Raw genomic sequence first — 22,698 nt, forward strand, 5'->3', positions numbered from 1 at the left:
ATGCATGATTTCACCCTTTCAGGTTGACATCAGCCTTTTGGGATGGAGGGCACAGGCAGCGGCTGGGCAGCTGAGCTAGCTCCCACGATGCATGAGGTGAATGGCAATGAAACTGCCCAGGTCTTTGAGGTGGCGTTGCAGAACAGCTCCTCCAAGCGTAGCCCCCAGTTTGTAGGTGTGGAGCTGCTGCAGTCCTTCAAGCTGCTCATCATTCCCTGTTACACTCTGGTGGCTCTGGTGGGGGTCTTCGGCAACTACTTGCTCCTCTATGTCATATGCCGCACACGCAAGATGCACAACGTCACCAACTTTTTTATTGGGAACCTGGCCTTCTCTGACATGCTGATGTGTGCCACGTGTGTCCCCTTCACACTGGCCTACGCCTTCAACCCACATGGCTGGGTATTCGGCCGCTTCATGTGCTACTTGGTGTACCTCATCCAGCCTGTGACGGTGTATGTGTCGGTCTTCACTCTTACCGCAATTGGTGTGGACAGGTAAGATGAGCCAGAGGAGTGAGACAGACTATAAAGAAACCCTAAAACCCTGGCAGAATATTTATCATCCTGCATTTCACTGACATGTTCCTCTATCATAGGAACAAGTTGCTTTTCAGCTTGAGACATTTATTCAAATCTACTTGCCCATCTCTGTATTATGACCTACACATAAATAATTCCTTGCAATGAGTGTTGATATCTTGTTTTGCACAAAAGTGCAGTTTCAGATGCAAATATAACCACCTGGCTGGCTATAGTGTTGTGTTTTTACACTCCAAGTTTCTAGGACCACATTTTTGATCTTCCTTGAATGATCTCATGCTAGTTCTGAAGTGTAGCGGTTTCAAGGAAAGTGTTAAAAATCTTGAGGTGTTTTTTTCTGTCTGCACTCTGTGCAAGATATTTGGGAAGCCATTAAAATTCAATATCCTGGCAAATTCATGACAGCAGGTTAGAAATTTACTTTATTACTAATAACCTCTGTAAAAAGAAGATATCTCCTAAATGGCCACTCACACTACACTGCAGATCCTCTACAGCTAAACACAGAAACTGTGCACTTATCCTATCCTTGAGTTTCTATTAACGTTATTCTGCATGGCATGACAGAGAAGGACAGAAGATGATCTACCACACAATAATACTTTACCCCCATCGCACAGGACTCCAAGGTTATTGCTCTTTACACCAAGCTGTGAGCTAGAGGCAAAAACCCTGCCTTGTCTGTTCACCATGGATACAGTGGCAGAGCTGAATAGGATTTGATTTTTGTGATACCTTTGTTAACATTTAATTATTTTTTTTTTGGTTGGAAACTCTCAATTTGCCATTAACTACCTTCTGTGGTCATTTTCAGGGTGTATTATCTGTAGTGCTAAATAGCTGTGCTGTCTCTTGCATGTTGATTGCTGTTGGCACCTGATGACTTTAGTGCTGGTCCTCTTCTCGTATCTCAAATTTGGCATGTTTTTATCATTGTACCCAACAGTTAATTTTATTACTACTACTACAAACTTTATTTTAATAGCCCCTTTCAAAAGATGTTATAAAAGAAAATATTAAAAAAGGATACAATGGTATAAATAGGAACAAGAAAAAAGCATCAGTTAAAAAAAAAGTCATGAAAAGTTTATCGCAAACTGTAAGCCTACAGTTTATTTAGATATACAAGTTAAAACAAGACATAAAACAACTGCTGTGAGCAATCATAAATACACCTTGTATGACTTTAACAGGAGGAGGTACAGCCTCCATATAGAAGAGGCAAGGTAAAAACTCAGGTGGGAGGGTCACTATCTACCAAGTCAGGGGAATGAACCTAAATCAGGTTCCAGCCTAAATCACAGACAACATTAAAATGGGCAGGTGGGAAAATTGACTTACATAAAAACTACATAACACTACATAAAAATTAAACTCAGCAGTAAGTGCTGCAAGAAACAAATGGGCAATCATGAAATGGGTTAACACAGCTCTTATTTAGGGCAGAAACAGGGCATTCACCTCTTTAACATCAGTCCTCAAAACCCAGGAAGTGTAATCAAGCGAGAATCCAGCCTACAACATCAGATAGCCACATACAGGACGCCAGTGTATACAAACCGAAGAAACAAAGAAAACAGCCTGAATAAACACATCACAGTAACTCACCGCGGGGACGAGGGGCAGCATTTTTGCAGCCAGAGAGTTTGCATGGTGTCTATATAGACCAGCCTGAAAGAGCTTCACCTGGTGCCTATCAAGACCTAATCAGGATCACTGAAGGTGGACTGAATTTATAAAGGGTCCAGCCAATCCCATTAAACTTAAAATTCAATTTTAACCCATTTAGAACCTAATTATTTTCCAAACACACATGCAGAAAAAAAGATGGATTTCTTTTCTTGATGGACTCTAGATAAATTAGGGAAAAATGATAAGTGCACTTAATTATGTTCATTTTATTTATTTTTTTGTCCATTCCTCCAATTGACTAATAAATTAAACACAGAAATTGCTTGACAGTAAAAGTGACAATGAATGGTCTTAACCAACTTTTAAAAAGAAAAAAAGTTATTTTCATGAATAATTAACTCTAACAAACATTTTTTTGACTATATCCTCAATTTCTGAAGTACCTCCTAAAAACAGTGTGTGGAAAACCTCCAGAAATGTATATGCTGTGAACATAATCAGTAAAATGCATTCAAAGCTAACTGCATCCTTAGAGAATCAAATCAGAGCAGTATTTTCCTGTTTTAACTGTATTTCCTCAGTGAGAGAACAACCTGTCTAGCAGAGAGGAGATGGACCAGTATAAAGCCACATTAATGATACCAGCAAAGATTTTTTTAGGAAGTTGATTAACACTTTGTGGTCCACTGTGTCAAAAGCTGAGCTGAGGTCAAGGTGAGATAGATATAATCTAATATAACCGTGGTAAGATGAACTGAAGTTATCCTCTTCTCTGCTTCTTTATAGATACTATGCCACAGTTCATCCTCTGAAAAAGCGCATCTCAGTCTTGGCGTGCACCTACCTTTTGTCTGGGATCTGGTTGCTGTCTTGTGGTCTGGTGGCTCCAGCTGTGGCTCACACCTACCATGTGGAGTTTAAGAATGAGGGCTTCACCATCTGCGAAGAGTTCTGGATGGGTCAGGAGAGGGAGCGGCTGGCTTACGCCTACAGCACTCTCTTCATCACCTACGTCCTGCCTCTGTCGGCGCTCTGCATCTCGTACCTGTGCATCTCTGTCAAACTGCGGAACTGTGTCGTACCAGGCCACCACACCCAGAGCCAGGCCGAGGCTCAGCGCATGCGCAAACGCAAGACTTTCCGACTGGTGAGCCTGGTGGTGGCCGCATTTGGTATCTGCTGGCTGCCCATCAGTGTGTTCAACGTGCTGCGTGACATTGACATTGACCTGATTGATAAGCGGTACTTTCTGCTCATTCAGCTGCTCTGTCACCTGTGCGCAATGAGCTCCTCTTGCTGTAACCCTTTCCTCTATGCTTGGCTGCACGACCGCTTCCGTGCTGAGCTCCGCAAAATGTTTACATGCCGCCGTCGCATTGGCATCTCAGCTAACAACTGCGCCACAGCCAGTGTGGTTTTGTGAAACTTGTGCGTTTTAGGCTGTTGTTGGTTAGTCTTTGCGTCTTTGGACAGTAGAATTATCTCATTCTGGTAACATACAGGCAGAGCAGAGTTAGACAGGTGTAAGTAAGATCCTGGTCTAAATGGTGAGCCAGCTTTTACTCAAGGTAGCCACATTATACACACCATAATTTAGAGGCTGTCTTTCAAAACTGTTGCCCTGTTAACCAATACCCTTGAAAGAATACTTCACCAATTTAACGTAACATTATTGAACTCATGATGGACAATTTGAAAAAAAAGGATCATAATTCAACAGAACCAGAGATATCATCCTTTATATTCCTCAATAAGCCAAAACGCAACTCGAGTTTGGTCGCAGATTTGGGTGTGTTGCTTGTAATGATAATGTTGCTTTGGTGTACTAGCCTCAAGCAATGAAGAGGAGCAGGCCATAGAGGTCTGATAAGCTCAGTTCTTTTATTTTTAAACTTGTAGTCTTTCGCCCCAGTTAATCCTGTCGTGTGTTTGAACAGGTACAATCTGTTAAGTATCGGTTCAGATGAGGACTCAAATTCAGAACAAAACTCAAATAATCATAAATGGAAAGATCTTGTTGATGAAATGTATGAAATGGAAAAGATCACTGTGAGAATTAGAAACAAATAGCATATGTTTGAAGAAAGATGGGAGAAATGGATTCACTATAGAACATTAAGAACCTTTTTTTTTGTACGTTAAGAACTTTAGTTTTGTATGTATATATATATATATTTAATGAAAGATGTAAAACAAAAACCCAACAAATGCAGAACAAAAGCCAAACAAACATAAAGGTTTAATGTAGCTGTTAGAACCTCCAAAATCTTGCAAGTAACAAAACCCAAAGTACAAAAGAAATAAGAATCAAAACTAAACTGAAACCAACCAGGGAGACCCGAGGAACACAAGACAGAACTCAGGGACATCATTAACATGGTGAAGAACACAAACGAACTGAGAAAGGACAAGGGGAAAGACGGATATATACACAGAAAACTAATGAGTGAAACTGGATACAGCTGAAGAAGGTGGACACAGGCAAGAGGAGGGACACACAGGGATTGGCTGAAAACAGGGGTGTGGCAGGGAACACCAGTGAAGACAGCAAGCCTAATATTGCACAGGTGCTGGGATTTCTATGGGATCAGGTAAGGACAAATGAGACTGATAGAAGACAGGTGTGAGAGAAAACAGGTGGGAAACAGAGAAAAACAGGACATAAAATGTGAAATGACATGAGGAGTGAATCTACAACTTACAGCAGGAAACAGATAAAACATGGATGAATGACACAAAACCAGAAAAACAGACAACCCCAGAACACTATATAACAGAATATAGACAAAAACCCAAGATCATGATGCACCACATGTATCTATTATTGAAATGGAGCCAGTTTTTATGAAAGTCTTGTTGTTGTTTTGTGTGTTGCGTGATCATAAAAACATTTATATCCACCAATAGATACCACTAAATCCTACAAACTGGACCTTTAATTGACGATTAGGCTAAAGAAACTCTATATATGTGTTACTATCAACAGGTTTCATATAGACCTAAAACAACAGCTCATAAATCCGTCTGTCGATACTCTTCGACTTTCCCTTCACAAGGCAATTCATTCTTAATCAAGGTGTTAGACCTGAGTGAGTTTAAAGGAGGGGGGATTGTTGTTAATCATCTGGTTAAAAACACATGCAAGCCAAAAGGATCAACAAAGAAAATTTTTTAAAAAATCAACAGTTCACAAATCTATACTTTCATTTTTAGAAAAGGAAAGACAATTTCCCAAACCGCTGGGCACTGTAATTTCCAACAAACGTTTCTCAAGCAGGAGTAAATAATGAATTTGGTGGGGACTATTCTCAGCTGTGGATTTGGATTGCTAAATATTTATGACTGATAAAAAATCATGTTACTCAGTGCAACTGTGAGGCTCATTGGTGTGTTTCTGTTACTTTTTGGACAACGATGGAGGTCACAGCAGAGTACATGAAACAAGCTTTAGCCGCAAAATACTTGTTAGTAGGATCAGTTTGTTGTTTTTTCTATTTCTGTGGGAATTGATGACAATGAACTGCCATAGAAACGGACTGATGTGCAACCACACTGTGCTTCGCCTTGTGTACAATAAAACATGCAATTTACAAATCCATGGTAACATATTTGCTCATTCATGTGAGAGCCACTAATGCATTTACGTAACATAAAATTTGACAAGGGGAGTCAATGCAATATGTAGCTTGTTTCAGCGCTTATAAAATGATGTATGTAGATTCATATTTAAATTACATACAAAGGTTATATTTATTTGCAAATGTACATAAAATAATTGTAAATAACTGCAGATGCAAACAATGTGGTGAAATAATTAGTGTCTTTATTTCAAATAAAACCATGTTTTGCTCAGCATCACTTCCTTCTGAAATTTTACATCGACTGCAGCATTATTATCATGTCACCAAACACTCGATACATCAGGCTGTACATTCTTTGAGCTCTCACTCCAGAAAAAGAAGAGCCAATAACTGTTCATCCAGCAAATCAGGCATAAAGTCATGAAAAAGGTTTTGAAGGCACAGGTCTATACATTCTGGAGATTAATATTGCTATCATTGCTGCCAAGACATAGAATAATGTTGTCATATAAAGGCATAGATGTTCATTCATTAGTGTAATTCAAATACAAAGACAAGGCTGGTTGGTTATTATTACTGATACTGACTCGATTACTGTGCCTCTGATTATCTCTTGGTTTTCATTATACAAACACAACACAAACATCACAGTGATCAAAGTCTTATTAGTAGAAGAGTTTGATTCCGCATTATTACTTGCATAATATTTTAAACTATGTGCGCAGGCTACCACATGAGAGGAAAAACTACCATACCTGCTGTGCAATTTTATTCATTGCTGGTTTTCTAAATAACACCTCTGTGAAGCTAAATAGGCACAATATGTTATTAAGGACTGGACAACCAGCTGACATTCATCTGTGCTAAATTAAATGTGGGAGGAATGTTGTTAATCAAAGAAAAAAGAAAAATACATGCAAGCCAGAAGGATCGAAAAGAAGATTAAAAAAAATAGTGTGCAGTTGTCATATAAACAATTTAAATCACGACTCATCTCATAAGATCATAATTCATAACAGAGAAATATTACATTCTTTCCTTACTAAGATGGTGCATGAATTTGGAATAGTTGTGAAAGGTTTGATATATGATCATTCATCGCAGTCCAGTGTAAAGAGTAAAAAAAAAGCCAGATAATTTAAAATAAACAATCATTTCTATTTGCATCATTAATATATTAAATAAAGCTCAACCCAAGTATGGTATATGAATAAAAATGTTAATTTGATTTGTATGTAACAAGTTTCTTTTTAAAGCAAAGACCAGTACCTTAGTGTAAAAAAAATACATTCATTTGCTCATAAAAAGATGTTTCATTTGCTTGTTATGTTCATTTGAAGTGTTCATCAAATATTTTACTTCAGAGTCAGTTTTTCAGCATTCTCAAACAAAGTTGACTCTGAAACTTAGAAAGTGCATATGCTCTAAACCTTAATCGAGACTGTCTCTCAGTACACTTACGTGACAACAGTGCGATGACACACAAACATAAATGGGTTATTAAGTGGGACTCTCCTCCTCCAGCAGCTGGTGCCTTACACTGGCTTGCTATTAAGAGATTGCAGGATGCTGGGTTTCTCATCTATGACGCGAACCAGCAGGTTGTCAATGTACTCCTCGAGCTCGACAATCTTGGAGTCCTTCCTGGACAGGTCGGCTTGCTGCCTCACCACCAGTGTGATTAGCTCTTCCTGTGTCAGCTGAGTGTAAGGGCCACTTCCCACTGAGTCTGTCATCTGAAGGGGATGAGAAGTGGATACAATATAATGTGCATTCCAATGAAAACATAGTTATTGAGTACATATTGAACTGTGGAGGGCTCATTGGATCGCCTCTTGGGAGGGATTTTTACAGATACATTTATTGCTCTATTTGCACAATAAATAAATCAAAGTCGCATCATCTGCTTTGATTATACTCCTTTTCCAACAAAATTAATGCATGCACACAGGTTTTTTTAAGCATGGGTCAACCTGCTAAATAAAGGCTATAGACTCCGGCTCTATCGCTTGAATGGATGTCAACAAGTGTGTGTTTTGATCTCAGTATGTTATCAGAATGCCAACAAAACAGTACCTGGATCTTTCCTAGTGTGCTGTCACGGACCTTTATCTCCTTCACAGCGGGGGTACTGATGGGATGCTGGCTCTCTAAGCTCATGGGCTTCACAGGATGAGGCCTACAAAGAAAAAAACATACATGGTTTATTAAGCCCTAAAAGAGACTGCTATGACAGAGACTACAACCGTGTGCACACAAAAGAATTGTAATCAGGAGAAAAAGATTCAAGTATTTAATTATTTTTCTTTTTAGCTAACTGTACAGTAAATTAGCGAGGTGTACGGGCGTATGTATATCGGTGTATTGTGTGATGTGTTTATACTGCCTTGTAGAAGTATTCACCCTGTTTTTTTTCTGTTTTGTTGCATTACAACCTGTTATCTAAATGCATTTTTGTAGAGTGCTGCAGGGATGAAGTTTTTTTTGTAGGCCGACCCGAAAGTTAGCATCGCCCTGGTTCCCTCAGTAAAATGCTTATGGAATTTTTCCATTGGATTTTGGATTATTGCAGAAAATAAGCTCTGTGGCAAACAAAAGTAACTGCCTGTTTGAAGACATGTACAAGCTTTAAAGTTCATGAATGTTGTATTTAGTGATGTATTTTATGTCGTACAACACAATCTGAAAGTCTCTTAAGCCTCTGTCAACCACACAACTTATTTCAGGCATCTAATCAAAAACCCACTCAAAAAACCCAATAGATTTGAGATGAGGAAACCGGAGTCCTAAAATGCAAACTCATCTTATATTTAACGACTCATTCCTGCACCACCCTATTTTAATGTATTTAGTGTGACTGTATGATACCAAAAGCTGTATATTTTGATTAAACTGTACATGTAAAAATCCAACTACAGACAGGAGCTGAAAAAAGCAGCTGTTTTAAACTCTCTGTGCAGCACATCAGTTTCATGCTTTGTACTGAAATGCATGTTAAACTGCAAACATAAATAAATCCAATTTAATCGAGTGTATTGCAAAACTCCTACATCATTTCACTTTGATACAAATTGATTAGAATTTACAAGCCTCAGAATTGTCGCACTCACAGAAGGTAAACCCCAACACCTTATTCGCCTCCTCATACAACAGCAGCAGCCAGATGCCATACACCAAGTCTAGATAAACACACCACAAATGCATTCGTTGTGAGTGGCCTGCGTGATCTCACCTGCGAGGAGTCAAGGCTAGCCCACCTCCATTGCTATTCTGAGCACTGACAGGCTGAATGTCAGAGGGAGACACCCACGCACGCAAAGACGGCTTTCCACCAGACAAACCTCCTGCTGGTTCCTCCATAGCTACCTGGAGGAACTCTGGGGTAAACTGTTCAGCTCCAAATGGATCCTCTCCTCCATAAAGTTTGCTTTGTGTTTTTGCATCAGCTGGAGGCTTCAGTGCGACAGACTCTTTCCTGACACCTCTTGCAGAGAGGACCTGATTATCTGTGGTTGTGGTTGTTTCTGCTTTAGGCGTGGGTTCTGGTCCAGACTTGGAAATCTTACTGTCTGACTGAGTCGTGGATGGAGGGTTGTATTTAAATCGTCTCTGTGAATTTTTTCTTTGTAAAACTGGACTCTCCGGCTTTGAATCTTCATCTTTTTTCTTGTTCTCGCCGTGTTTGTTTGAATCATTGCCATTAAAATCAGCAAATGGATCTGTCGGTCTCTCTTGGTTAAAGATTTTATCAATATCGTCTAGGGTCATTCCACGATCTTCAACTTTCTGCTCTTTTTGTACACTGCTTGTAAAAATGTGATTTGCGTCTTGGTTCTTGTTCGGTTGTGCCCATGGGTCTCTGGGAAGAAGATCAGTACTGGGAAACGGATCAAAATCAAAGTTCTCCGTTGCCTGCCTGCCGTTTGTGTCCCTGCTGCTAATACGTGAACTAGATGTTTGGATGTTACTGTTGGAGAGCACTGGTGTCACACCAGAATCTTCTTGCTGAACTGGCTCTTTGCCACTAGCTCTCTGTCTGGGTTTCGCCATGGGTGCCTCTTTGTTCGCAGTGACTTTTCTTTGATCATCTTGTGGTGTTGAATCCCAGTCTATTTGGCTAGTAGGCCTGGGTACATGTGTTGGTGCAGGCGATGGGTGCAACACCTTCCTTGCTCCATCCCTGGGTATCACTGAAAGACTTTCTCTGCTTGAAAGGTCAGTGTTTGCAGTTTCTGGGACTGGAGGCAGACTTCGCCTCATGAGAGATTGTTGAGCAGTACTCTGGCTCTGTCTTTGATTGGAATCACCTACTGATCGAGGGAGTGGAGGTGCAACAGCTTTAGGGGGAGCTGGGGCTGCTGTTTTTTTGGATGACGTAGGTTTGGTTTCGTGTGGTTGTGTTTGGTAATGCCTGGTGGCAGGACTCTCCTGTGGGAGTGAAGACCCAACATTGAGTTTGTGCTCCTCTGGGCCATCAACACTCATCTCTGCACTATCCCGGTGTTTCTGATTGACCTCAGCGATTATATGGTCCCATCGAGTGTGTCCTTGCACGCCGTGTCTCTTCTGAGGAAATAGAGTTTCATAATCAGGAAGTGGTACAGACGGTTTTCTTCCTGGCTGCAGCCCATCTGGCTCTTCATATGCAGGGTTTGAGAGCTCTCTTCCTCCACTGCCATGCACTGGATACGAGGGTGGCACTGGGGCTTTTCTCTTCTTATCCGCCATGGTAGGTGAAGATCCAACAGAGGACAAATCCTCTCTACTGCCACGAGGAGAACCCGATGGGCTTTGACTTATGTTAGGTGGAGCCAGGGATAAGTGGAGACTGGAGAAAGTATCAGGGGACTCAGATGGGACACTAGAGAGGGTGGACTCAGAGGTGGCTGGGGAGGGATGCAGCTGACTGGGGGTTTGGCAGTCAGCAGGCTCAGACTCCAGAGATTGAGTTAATCTGCCAAAGATTGAAAACAAAGGCCTACGGGTCAGTGTGACCATCACATTACCTAAAGTCATTTCCACCAACCCGTCACCAATGTAACCAGCATCTCACGTGTCAAGAAAAAAAACATTAAATTCCTACCTACAACCTCACATAGTTTAGCCCTCGGACTGCTCTAGATTATGACTATCTGCTTCCTAAATCTGCACTAGACAATGCTGCCATTAAATCATTTGCTCAAACAATGCTGCACTGTTCAGTGTCCATGCCCAACCTACACACAGAGCATCTGATATACGCGTGTCTTGCGTACTGTTTCTATTTTTAGCTGACATGCTCACAATGAGACGTTTTGACTTTCCCCTATGGGAAGACTACAATGTGACATTTCTCCTTTAAGATCATCCCACTTAGATTATCATAGCTTGTTCAACATAGCCCCAAAATGTAACAAAACATCACATACATATAACACAAAATAACTTGAACTTTGAGGCTACAATCTGCCATCTAGCAAACATTCCTGAGAACGACAACAACTGTTACATCAAAGACAAAAGCAAGAACAAGTCCCTTACCATTATGGCTCAAAAATAAAAGATCCAGTCCAATGCAGTCCACAAACAACTATAAAAAGTCTAAAAACTAAATCTAATCACCCAAAACGTCCCCAAGGAACTGAACACCGCAGCTCAGTAACTCCTTATGAGCTCTGCTCAGTCCACAACCTGTTCCACAACATCTTTACAAACACAAGCCACACCCAGATGCTCATATGTGCTGGGACGAAACTGGTCAAACTGGTCCTTCACCCTTGAGAGGAAATTCAAAGTTTTGGTCTAGTCAGCAGAGACCAGACGGAAATGTGGAATTCCCAAGTTTCAGTGTTGACATATGTGGTGTGGGGTGAAACTTTAGTCGGTTTTCTTTAATGACATTTCTAATCCACTTGACATTTTGCTTGTATTGGGATAACAAAGAAAAAAAAAACAACTCTTCTTTGGGTTGTCAATGTCAGGCTTTTTAGATATGTTGAAAAAACAATAGCACATACCAACAAAATGGCAACAGAAATTGCAGTTACATTTTTGAGCCGGCTGATGGCAATATTCAAACTCCAGTTGAGCAAGTCTAAGAACAGTGTGTCTACAAGCAACCAACAGCATCACCAGTGATGTAACACCAGCATAGCAGCAACATTATTACATAACATAAGTTCAGAGAAGCTTGAGATGAAGGCCTACCTGGGTTTGACTGCTGACACTTTAGCAGTGCGGTTGAGGAAGACCATGGCAGACGGGGTTTGTGGGTTGCGGCTGGATTTCTGCTGATCGGCTGGACTTTCATCACTGCTGACTGGAGGATCTGAGCTCAGGGGAATGTCCTCAAACGGGTTGGTGGAGCGCTGGGCGATCAGTTGATCGGGATTTCCTGCGTTGCTGCGAGGGGGTTTTGCGGGCAGCTCTTCTTTAGCTTGTTGCTGTACCTCCTCCTTCTTCTCCTCCTTCTTTCTGATCATTCCAAACAAGGACGTCAGCCTGTCGCTCATGGAGGCCTCCTCCTGTTGTTTCCGCTCCTCAGCTCTGCGACGCTCCTCCTCGAGCCTCTGGTTTTCTGCCTCCTCCAGCATCCTGCGTTCTTCCTCTTGCTTTCTCCTATCATCTTCCTCCTCCTTTTGTTTCTTCCTCCTTGCTTCATCCTCAAGGAAGCGCCTCTTCCTCTCCTGTTCCTCTTGGATTCTGCGCTCCTCTTCCTCCTGCAGTCTCTTGACCTCTACCCTGTATTTCTCCTCCTCCAGCCTCTTGGCCTCTGCTATGCGCCTCTCTTCTGCCTGCTTTCTCTCCTCCTCCTCTTGATGGCGCTGTTGCTCCAGTATTGCCCTATCCGTAGACTCCTGCTTGTGGGAGGGCACAGGTACAAAGGAATCAGCAGAGATGTCAGAGGTGTGTTTGCGGACATCCTCCAAAGATCCTTGACCTGAGCTGTTCAAACTGAGAGTAGAGCCACTCTTGGACTCCTCCTCTGTGTACACATGGCTGCCATTGATGCACAGGCTGTTCAGGTCACTGTTGCTCTGCTTGGAGCGACCAAGTAGGGAGAAAGGACCCTGAGACACCTTGCTGTCAGAGCTGCCTGTTCGCTTGTGTCCCAAGAATTTGAATTTCTTTTTAACTGTGGAAGGAGAGACAGTGAAGCATGATGTTATCGTTACCAGGCAAAACACCATTATATAACTTGAACTGTGCAGCAGAGGAAAGACAGAACTGTCAACATGCAGCACACACAGACTATAGAAAGATCAAGTTACCTTCAGGTGTGTCTACATTAAGACCAGATGATCGGCTGCCACTGAGAGATGAATTCTTCTCCGGAAGAGTCCCCAATGTAGACATGGACTGTGACACGTTACGATGCAAGTTTGATTTGGGGGCAAAGAGGGTTTTGAGCTTAGATTTCTTTTTCACCCCTGGAGACTGATTGAGTGACTGTGTGTCAGCCTCTCCCTCGCTGTCTGTGAGGACCTTGCTGACAGAGGGAACAATAGCTGAAGCAGAGTCAGAGAAGCCATCCTTTTTCTTCCCACGGACTTTGTCCTTCAGCTTGGAGATGCGGGAGCGCGGCTTATCCTGCATGGAAAGGTCAAACATGCTAGCTGACATGTTGTTCCTCATAAATTGGATATCGAGCAGCACCTCCCCTCGCGCCTTGTCCTCTTTTCCACTCTTGTCCACCAGCTTGAACCAACTGCAAAGGACAGAAAAAATGAATCAGATGTTTAGGATGAAACTTTTTACATTATCCCAGCAATTTCCCGAGAATAACTGTGAGACTTTTTATGTTTTAGACTTATTATCTTGTTCACTATACCACTTACTTTCCCCAGTACAAGACAAAAACATGGAAATAAGGGAAGAAATTTCCATGTGACCTCAGTTCATTTTGCTTTACTCAGACAAGCCAGAATAAAACTGATTGCTGGCTTCATACCAAGATAAATACTGCATAACTCAAAAACCTGTATGAAACAAGCTGATATGTACAGATGGTGCATATTAAGTTGCTGATTTGTTAGAAAATGAATCACCACCACTTTCGATTAACTACCGATTAAAATGTTTATTTTTTGTATTACTGTGAGATGGTTTTATTACTGATTACTGTTTTTTGCATCTCGGACACGATGATTTACTTTTTTTGTTTCCTCCACCAATGTGTGTTTGGTTTGTTTGTTTGTTTGTTTGTCTGTTTGTTTGTTTGTTTGTTTGTCATCAGGATTATAGATTTCCATGAAACTTTGTGGAGGGGTTTAGCATGGGCCAAAACAGAACCTATTAACTTCTGGAGCAGAACCAACTCCCCCTTCCTCCGGTTGTGATTTGGCACTATAAACAGCGCCACATCACAACAGAACTAAATAAATAACAATTAATCAATAAACAAATAGGCTATAGGTGAATACAATACATAGAAAATGACCAGTAAGCAGTAAACCTAGGGGAAATACATTTTCTGATCTGCTATCATTTTATAACACAGTAGGCTTTTTTATTGCTATTTTTAATCAATAAATAAATTAAAAGGCTATTTTTTAAAACTGTTTTTATACTTTAAATGTCTTTGGGGACTCCACTGTTGTTTGGACAGAAAAGGCTTTGACAGACGTCATTGGGGTTTTTCAGGATAGTTCACTGTTTTCCACTGACAATTTTAAAACTATAATATTATATTAATCAAAATAATGAAAATAATAATTAGCTGAAGCCATGCACTGCAACTGTAAGTCTGAGTTTTTACCGATCTTGTACTCAAGTGCTGTGTGCGCCTTTCAACCATAATTGCAGTGTATAGGCTCAATAAAGGTGCAGTAAAATTAGGTTAACAAATTCAATATACAAAACCACACACTGTAAACAAACCTCCTGCCCCCCCTGGCTCCTATACCAGCTCTAACTTCAAACACTCACACAATCTGTGTCTTGTCAGACCTTAGACTGATACGTGTCATTACCTAGTGTGCAGCTCGTTCCAGTTCCTGTATGGAGCACCATGCCAACCACAGATAAAGCCTGACAATTACAGCTTTGTTCAGGCTGCCCCCTCATGTCCTCTCTGTTGCACACAATCAGCACTTACTGTCGGCAAGGGAAAGGTAGGAGTGTTCTGGAGAGCCCTTTCCAAAACCAAGCCAAAACAAGCAATTAGTGCCCTTACATACCGATGCTCTGTGCCTGTACAATCAAAGCCTTGCTATTAGATGTACTAATACTGTAAAACAAGTGCTCATTATGGCAAGCTGTCCACCTTTAAAGCTCTTTTGTTGCACAGCAGAGCTCTCAAACTGGTTCACTTTGTTTATTTTCTTACACACAGAGTCAAGAAGACAGTTTTAACTCTTCAGCTACATGCAGCTCAGCACAACAGTTAATCTAACACCCAAAATGCACTTAGGACACCAAAACACACTAACAACGAGTAACATTACGATATTACCATTGTCTTTGCATTATCCCTTTTTAAGTGGAATAAACCAAGATTCCACTACAACAAAAAGAGGGTCACCTCTTTATTGCATGGAGTATGCTACTGTTACAGACAATGAGAAACACTGCTTCTATAGGCTTTGCGTGTTTGCCATTTTTTGCACAGATGAATTCAACGTGCACAAAATTGAACTATTTCCAGTAATGCAATACAAAGCTGCACATATCCACTATACACATATACACTATACTATACGTCTACAGGACAGCTGGACATAGAAAAAGAACATTGCAAGTCAACCCTGTCTGCTGTATTTGGCCACAAATATCATCCACATTACTCCTCTTGTAATACACCTTTGCAATCCTGAGCCATCTCTTGCAATCTTCTGCAGATCTGTCAAGACATCCATCACTTACTCTGTGGCCCATGGTCAAAAGCTTTCCACCTCCATGAGGAAAATAATTCCTCTATGGGGATGAGGAATGGAGAGTATGGGCTGTAAAACACTGACTGAGAGAAAATGGTAAAATGCCAGATCGTCCAATTTACAAAACGGTCTGGATGCTACTTCACATGCCCCTTTTCAGAACTCCAAGTCGCAAGTCTATCTATGTTTTACATCCCAATTATTCCTTTTCTTTTATATATCTTTTTTAGACATTGCAAAATGTAGCAAATAACAGTCCAATATGTTGTAATCATTGGCTGATATCACCGTTTAGCTTATCAGCATATCAGCTCGAACTCTATGGAACAGGTGGATTCCAAGGTCTGGACCGCAGCAATAGTGATCATAAATGCTAGTAATGGTGTATTATGTTAAGTTTTGAATGTTGATTTAACAGTTGTTAACATGTGCAAAAACACTGTGTAAAAATGAAAAATGATGATTAAATATGAGTTACACGTATCCATTATATGCATTTTGTGTCAAAAGCATGAAAAGTCATTCACAGCTGAGTCCACATTCACTTCTGTTGAGCTGACGGTGTGAGGAATTTAGAAACTGTGAACTCTGCCACTTAACAACAGTAGGGGTCGACAAATTATTGGCCAATTATTGGGGCTGATATTTGGCATTTTGCTGATTATCTGTAACCGCCAATAGAATTAATTAATTAAGAAGTACAAAAAAAGTGTCAGCATGAGAGGAAATTTTATTTTTTTTAAACCTCAGGGTGCTTTTATTTGTTATTTTTTTATTTAAATTTTCACTAGACTTTATAAAAAAAGTTGCTGGGAACTTTCTGTGTATGATGTTGAATGTTTCAGTTTTGATTAAACATTTGCTAGGCTAAGGCATTTAAACAAAGTTTTGTGTTGCAGTTTGTGATATTCCAAACTCTTAATATGGACAGAAAGATTTTTATTTTTATTGTAAATGCATATCAGCTCCAACCATTGGTAACCAGTCTCCTTAACTACTAATAATCGGTATTGAAATCGGCCATCAAAAACCAATATTGGTCGACCCCAACCATCAGTAAAAACACTGTAAATGTATATGTCGACCTTATTAAGGTTCAATCTAACTTTGTAAGAGATAAACTGAGGTATAGAGAAGATATCTGACTGTCGTTTAACACAAAGCATGGTGGCATTAATCAGACAGTTATCAGCAGTTCATGTGGAGTTTACTGCCGCAGCGTTCATTTTAATGTCATGCACTTTAGCAGACATCCAGACAGGCTCTTCAGAGGATAACAGCCAGGAAACAAGCATGGGAGTGAACCAACATTCCTCAAACACTTCCAAACATGCAGGGAGGTGCTGAGCAGTGCCTGATGTAATGAAAGTCACACAGAGCCTAATTCAAACACTTCTCATTTCCCACCCTAACCAGAGCATGCCAAGTCAAACAATAGCTAACTTAGACCAAGCACAAGGACAGAGAGATCACACTTTCTCAGGCCAATCCAGACACCGCGCTTGTTGTCTTGTCTGTGTTGATAACAGCGAGGAATGCATCATAGCTGAAGACCATGTACGGAGACAATGTATTATTACAGTTATTAAGAGACTGACAGGGTGTACATGATCTGTTCTGTTTGCACAGAAATACAGAGCCGTGCCCGATGCACACTCTCACTGGTCCTGCTGGACAGGTTCCCTCGCTTAACTGTCAAGAGCACTTCTCTTTCATGTCTAATGATTAACTGGAGAGACTGTATTATTCTACAAGTGGACGCCAGAGTGGATTTAGTCAATAAAATAAAGTGGTGTTATACCGTAAAATATAGATTCCTCCATAATATTCCTTTAACACTTGCTACCACTATACACTCATGTTTAATTGCATTGCAAAGGTTTTCAAATGGTTTTTTTATAGTATTAAAAATAATTCAAAGCCACTGCACAAGAGGTGGAACAGCTAATGGACTACAAAAGTAGTCAATAAATAAAAAATGAAGTGTTAAAGCTTCTCAAGCGTGAGGATTTGCTGCTTCAGACTCTCCTGCAGTATGCCATTATACTTTAAATGTCTTTGGGTACTTCACTGTTGGTTGGGTTGAGTCTCGGGAGTCTTCACATTTTTCAATACGCAATATTTTGATCTATAATTTTCAGATTTATCAAAATAATGAAAATAATAAACAGCTGCAGCCATACACTGCAAATGTAAGAAAGATGATAATATGGGGCACCTGGTGGCTCAGTGGATAGAGCGGCGCCCCATATACAGAGGCTGCATCCTCACCGCAGCAGCTGCGCGTTCGATTGCGTCCTCGACCCTTTGCTGCATGTCGCCCCCTCTCTCTCTCCCCCTTTCACGCTTAAACTGTCCTGTCCACTACAGGTGAGCAAAGCCCAAAAAAATCATATTTAAAAAAAAAGAAGAAAGAAAGTTAATAATATTATATTTTGTTTAAATTCTCTGAGGGTGATTCTCATGTTGGGTAAATAAAATAAAGATAAAAATATGTCACGACAGGATATTTTCAGTTCCACAGCTCTTTGTTTACAAAATAAACTGCGGCTCAGATTTCTCGACAGAACAAAACAGCTGACTCCTCCGCAGAAACTATCAGTACTATTACACAATATCTAAACCTGAAACTAAAGTTGCAGCCATAAAAAAAAAATCAGTTACTTGCAAAACTTTATTAAACGAATCTAAAGAAAATCCTTCTTGTAAAAAAAAAGTAAATGAAAAGAAAAAACGCACTCAAAATCAAACTTTTAAATCCATAACAACAAAAAACAACCTGAAAGTAATGTAAAACTAATCAACTCATCCTTTCATTGAAATAGTTACCTTGTTAATTATTAGTTAGTGTGATCATTTGTGATCACACAGTCTCAAATATATGGCCCTTTGACCTAATTTCGTCTCGAATGCACTGTATCGTGTTGGAGGCAACTGCAGGGCTCTCTTTCAGCAGGAAAACAAAGTCTTCAGCGTCACACCCTGTTTCAGCAGGACAGGGAGGCAGGATAGTAATCGAACACCACACGCTTCCAGGCGAAAACAGCAACATCCAATACTCTGCACGTCTGATCTTAAAGGAGACCGAGGGAGTGAGCCCGGCAGGGAGACTGAGGGACTTTGCCTACTACTTTGCCATTAAAGTGTAAAAGCTCACTGAGCAAACACAAGATAACATTTCAGATATGACCGTGCAATCACCAAGTGAATGAGGTCATACGAGCACTGTATCAAAGCTGAGTGATAACAGGAAACTGACAACCACCTCACTCAGTCCTTAGCAAAGGTCACGTCAAAACTTAAAGCCATATTTAGAAGTCAGAGTAAATATTAAATCAGATTTATTTTTAACATTTCTCTTACATAAAAGGGCGTGCGGTGTACATCCCAATTTAACACCAGTGTTTTATTTTGAATTCTGTCACACCCACGTTACACCCATGCTACGTGAAACCACGGATGTCATCCTGACTCATTGAACACATCTGGGTGTGAGCAGACGCATTTATTTGTAAGCTAGTAAAAAGCCCGGAGGAATGTGCAAGATTACCAGCAGCGACATGAGATGCCAAGAAGCTGGTAGTGACGCCAGTTTATGAAGTAAAAGTCTCAGCTAAACGTTAGGGTTGGTCCCACAGAGAGGGAAAAGGCGGAGGGAGGTGCTGAGATTAGAATTATCTTGGTGTCTTGGACTGTTTTCCCACCACCTTCTTAGTTTTCTGTTTTTTTTCTCTCAGACACTGACAGGAGGAGGGAGGAGAGAGGCTCCCTCACAATGTTATCATTTTAAGGTTAATTACATGTTTTTTTCTCCATATTGTGACCTGGTTTAAGTGCCCTGTATCTGAGGTACACAAAGGCGTCATGAAAAGTCCCTGTACTTGACATGACATGATCATATAGAATTAGCTGAAAAAACTGAAGGATTAAAAGGACAATGTACTGCTATGTTTTACATTTTATGCATATGTGCAAATAAAAGAATGAATGGATTAATTGAAATCTCATCAGAAGAGTATGAGAATATCAGAAACACTTTCTAACTACAAAAATCTAAAAAACATTACAGATTTTTTGTGAAGGGAGTGCAGCTAAAATGCTAAAATATAAACAGTACACTAAAATCTGTTTATGAAAACATTTGAGACACGTGTCAAGAATGACTGTCGTTCATGAGCAGTGACGGACTTCAGAAACTCGTTCACGTGTTTTCGTTCACGTGAATTAAGGCTATTACAAGGGCTACAAGTTGGAAGAGGACTATACATGTTTTTCATATATTATCTGTATCATTTATCATTCTCTGAATATAGTGACAGTTTCAACAAATATAAAAGTTCATTTATTTTTAAATCAAAGTTACATAGCTTTGCTTTTGAAAGGAGGTAAATCTATATTAATTGTGTCAAAGTCTGTATCAAAAGCATGTCCCAGAGGTAAAGTTATGGGTGACTTAAAAAATAAAATACAAAAGCAAACCTTTAAGTGAAATTAAACAGAGGTTAAAATGAACTGGGATATTCCACAACAGCCACAATAGTAGTGAGTTTACCAGTAATTGTTTTGAGGGGACCTGCTCTTTTTAAATCTGCTAATCTGAACTCTCTGGAGCATAGAGTATGATCTAGGGTTGCAAATTGTAAGCACTTTTCTAAATTAATTATTATTAAGAAAGCTATCAGTCCTTACTTGAAAATCCATAAAGACATTGCTTATTTCAAACAATGTGCTTTTTCCTCAGTCAAAGCTCACAGCAACATGTTGCGTATACTGTGACATCAATGAATCACTTATTGATTAATCGATTAAATTTCACATGTTGGATTAAATTCTTAATGACCAGGTAATCAGTTGTTGACTAATTGTTATCATCCCTATGGTCAATGTCAATGTTGGCTCAAAGAGGAAAACTCTAAAAATGAATAGCAATAAAACTCAGGTACATGGTGGAGGGGCGGGACCTGTTTGTTTACCTTTTCTACTGCAGTTTAAGCATGCTTTTAAACTGACCTTCATTTTATTATGTAGCTTAAAGTCATACATTACAGTGAGTACTGTTTGAGTTCATATGTAGATGTAGGCAGGATTCCTACAGCTTAAGGTCTCAAATATAATACTTTAATACATTTTCATTGTCAGTTAAATGAAATTTAAGACCTATTTTACAATAAACTAAAAAAAAAAACTACCCTCTTTACACAATTACCCAAAGCATTTATTGTTTAAAAAACAAACAAACAAAAAACAAAACAAAAACAAAAAAAATCATTACATTTTGGGTCCAAATACCTAGCCTTTATTAGTGATTTGTGATTTTGTGTGCCTCACTGTGTGGAATTATTCTGCTGCTTTAATTCCCATCACCTGTCTAAGAAGAGGAATTAATTAGTAAGTTACTATTATTATTATTATTATTATTTTGAATAAGAAATGTTACCAATTATTTTGTGATTTTACAATCCAGAGTCAAAAAACGCAATTTGTTACATCCTGCTTCCAATGTTTTTGTATTTTTAAAACTTCTGAAAGACTGATTTAAGATATTTTAATACCAATTAAGGTCTTATTTTTAGATTAATGAATTAAATTACTTTTTAAGGGACCCTGCATGGACTTTCTGAGCTGTTCCTGCGCTGTAAATAAAGTGGAATTAAGCCTCAAGCTGGACTTAAAAACAACAACAACAACAACAACTGTGTGAAAGACTGCGTTACTCATAACTGCTGCAAATAACAAACCCTGAGAAAACACCTCATACAAAAGGAAGGCTCAGCCCTTTTATGAATCATACTGTCATGTTATGAATGAGTCCGGAGCAGGATAGGCCCGCGCCACAGTGGTCACTTACTCTTTCTTTTTGCGAGACTTGTTGTCATGGAGATCCAGTAAGTTCACCACAGCCTGACCCAAGAACTTGTCGAGCCCCACCTGAGCCCGGTGCATGACTATGACATACAGCGTGCAGCGGTCAGCGTTGCCCGGGTGGAAGAGCGGCAGGTCAAAGGAAGCCTCTTCTCTCCACACAGGAGCGACACTTTTCTCCACCACCGAGGTAGAAAACTTGTCTTTGGCCACCTGGATGATGGCGTAGGAGTCGTTGGTGCCATTCTTGCCCTTAGGACGCAGGTTCTGAGCCTCATGCACCGTTACCTGCACACTCGTGGGGAACCACTGCTGGCTTTGGTCGGCCAGAGACATCACGGAAGTCCTTTAAGGTTGAGCAAAAGTTAATCCGAATTGTTTTATTTAATCTCTTACAGCGCCAATCTGCTGGCTAATCTTTTCCTGGACTCTCTTTTTCACCTTCGGCGTCCTCTGCGGTTGTGGGTTTACGTTACCTAGCTTGGGTTCAGGAAGCTCAGGTTGATGTCGTAATACTTCTCCCTCCTCTCCGTACCGATATCCAAGCCTCTGATAACACTTGAGTTGAGTTAACACTTGATTAACCAACTTAACGCTAGTACTAGCCTGTGTAACCCAACCAGGACATCACTGCGGCGTGACTAATCCCTTTGAGAGGCTTTCACAAAAACAGTTCCCCTTGTTTGCCTCCGGTACGTAAAACACTTCACTTCCCTGATGTTAGAGGAGTTCCCACCCATACTCTTCATAGTGCTGTCCGATTGGCTAATATATCTGTCAGTTTTTAAAAGTCCGTCAGTGATTGGACGTTGGAGGGGAGGGCGTTAATACGTCGGAGACCGTTAAGTAGAGCTCAGCCACTGATCAGGAATCAGTTTACCCTTGAAAAGTCTCAGGAGAATTTAATACGACAACAATTAACACTGAACCGAGTTCAGTGATGATAAGTCGGCACTTTAGGGATAGAAGATGTCAAGAAAAGTTATTTTTCTCGCCTTATTTTTGGACTTTGAGGTTTCTTGAAAAATATGCTGAAGTAAAGACAGATTTTAAATATTTTTTTGTTTTTTGTCATTAATATGAATATCCAATAGACTGTGGGAAATTAAATTACAAATAAGCTTTAGATATGCAGGTATGAGCATCTCCCTTTTTCTTATTAAGAGGAAATTTTGGCATAACTGATAACATCATAGTGCTGTTTGTTTGCAGAAGCTCAAGGAACAG

General features: G+C 40.2%; 2 protein-coding genes across 4 annotated transcripts; one reads left to right on the top strand and one right to left on the bottom strand.

Moving 5' to 3' along the window:
• Positions 1 to 29: 29 nt before the first annotated feature.
• prlhr2a (prolactin releasing hormone receptor 2a) lies at positions 30 to 4,208 on the top strand. The gene is made up of 2 exons (XM_042489062.2): positions 30 to 497; positions 2,961 to 4,208. The coding sequence occupies exons 1-2, from the start codon at positions 43 to 45 to the stop codon at positions 3,595 to 3,597; spliced, it is 1,092 nt and encodes a 363-aa protein (XP_042344996.1). The 5' UTR covers positions 30 to 42; the 3' UTR covers positions 3,598 to 4,208.
• A 1,769-nt stretch (positions 4,209 to 5,977) lies between these two features.
• Positions 5,978 to 22,216, bottom strand: rab11fip1a (RAB11 family interacting protein 1 (class I) a). 3 transcript variants are annotated; one of them, XM_088076949.1, is made up of 7 exons: positions 21,913 to 22,216; positions 21,458 to 21,817; positions 13,006 to 13,442; positions 11,942 to 12,869; positions 8,988 to 10,709; positions 7,832 to 7,934; positions 5,978 to 7,491 (listed from the first exon to the last, which is right to left on the bottom strand). In XM_088076949.1, exons 2-7 carry the CDS (start codon positions 21,805 to 21,807, stop codon positions 7,291 to 7,293), a joined length of 3,741 nt encoding a protein of 1,246 aa, XP_087933075.1. In that variant the 5' UTR covers positions 21,808 to 21,817; positions 21,913 to 22,216; the 3' UTR covers positions 5,978 to 7,290. The 3 variants fall into 3 exon arrangements, with proteins under 3 accessions (XP_087933075.1, XP_042343964.2, XP_042343965.1); XM_042488030.2 differs by having other exon boundaries at positions 21,458 to 22,215; XM_042488031.2 differs by lacking the exon at positions 8,988 to 10,709 and having other exon boundaries at positions 21,458 to 22,210.
• Positions 22,217 to 22,698: the final 482 nt, after the last annotated feature.

The sequence above is a fragment of the Plectropomus leopardus genome, chromosome 4 (assembly GCF_026936395.1).
Source record: "Plectropomus leopardus strain MGB_pleo_1.0 chromosome 4, ASM2693639v1, whole genome shotgun sequence".
In the NCBI taxonomy this organism is placed as follows: Eukaryota; Metazoa; Chordata; class Actinopteri; order Perciformes; family Serranidae; genus Plectropomus; species Plectropomus leopardus.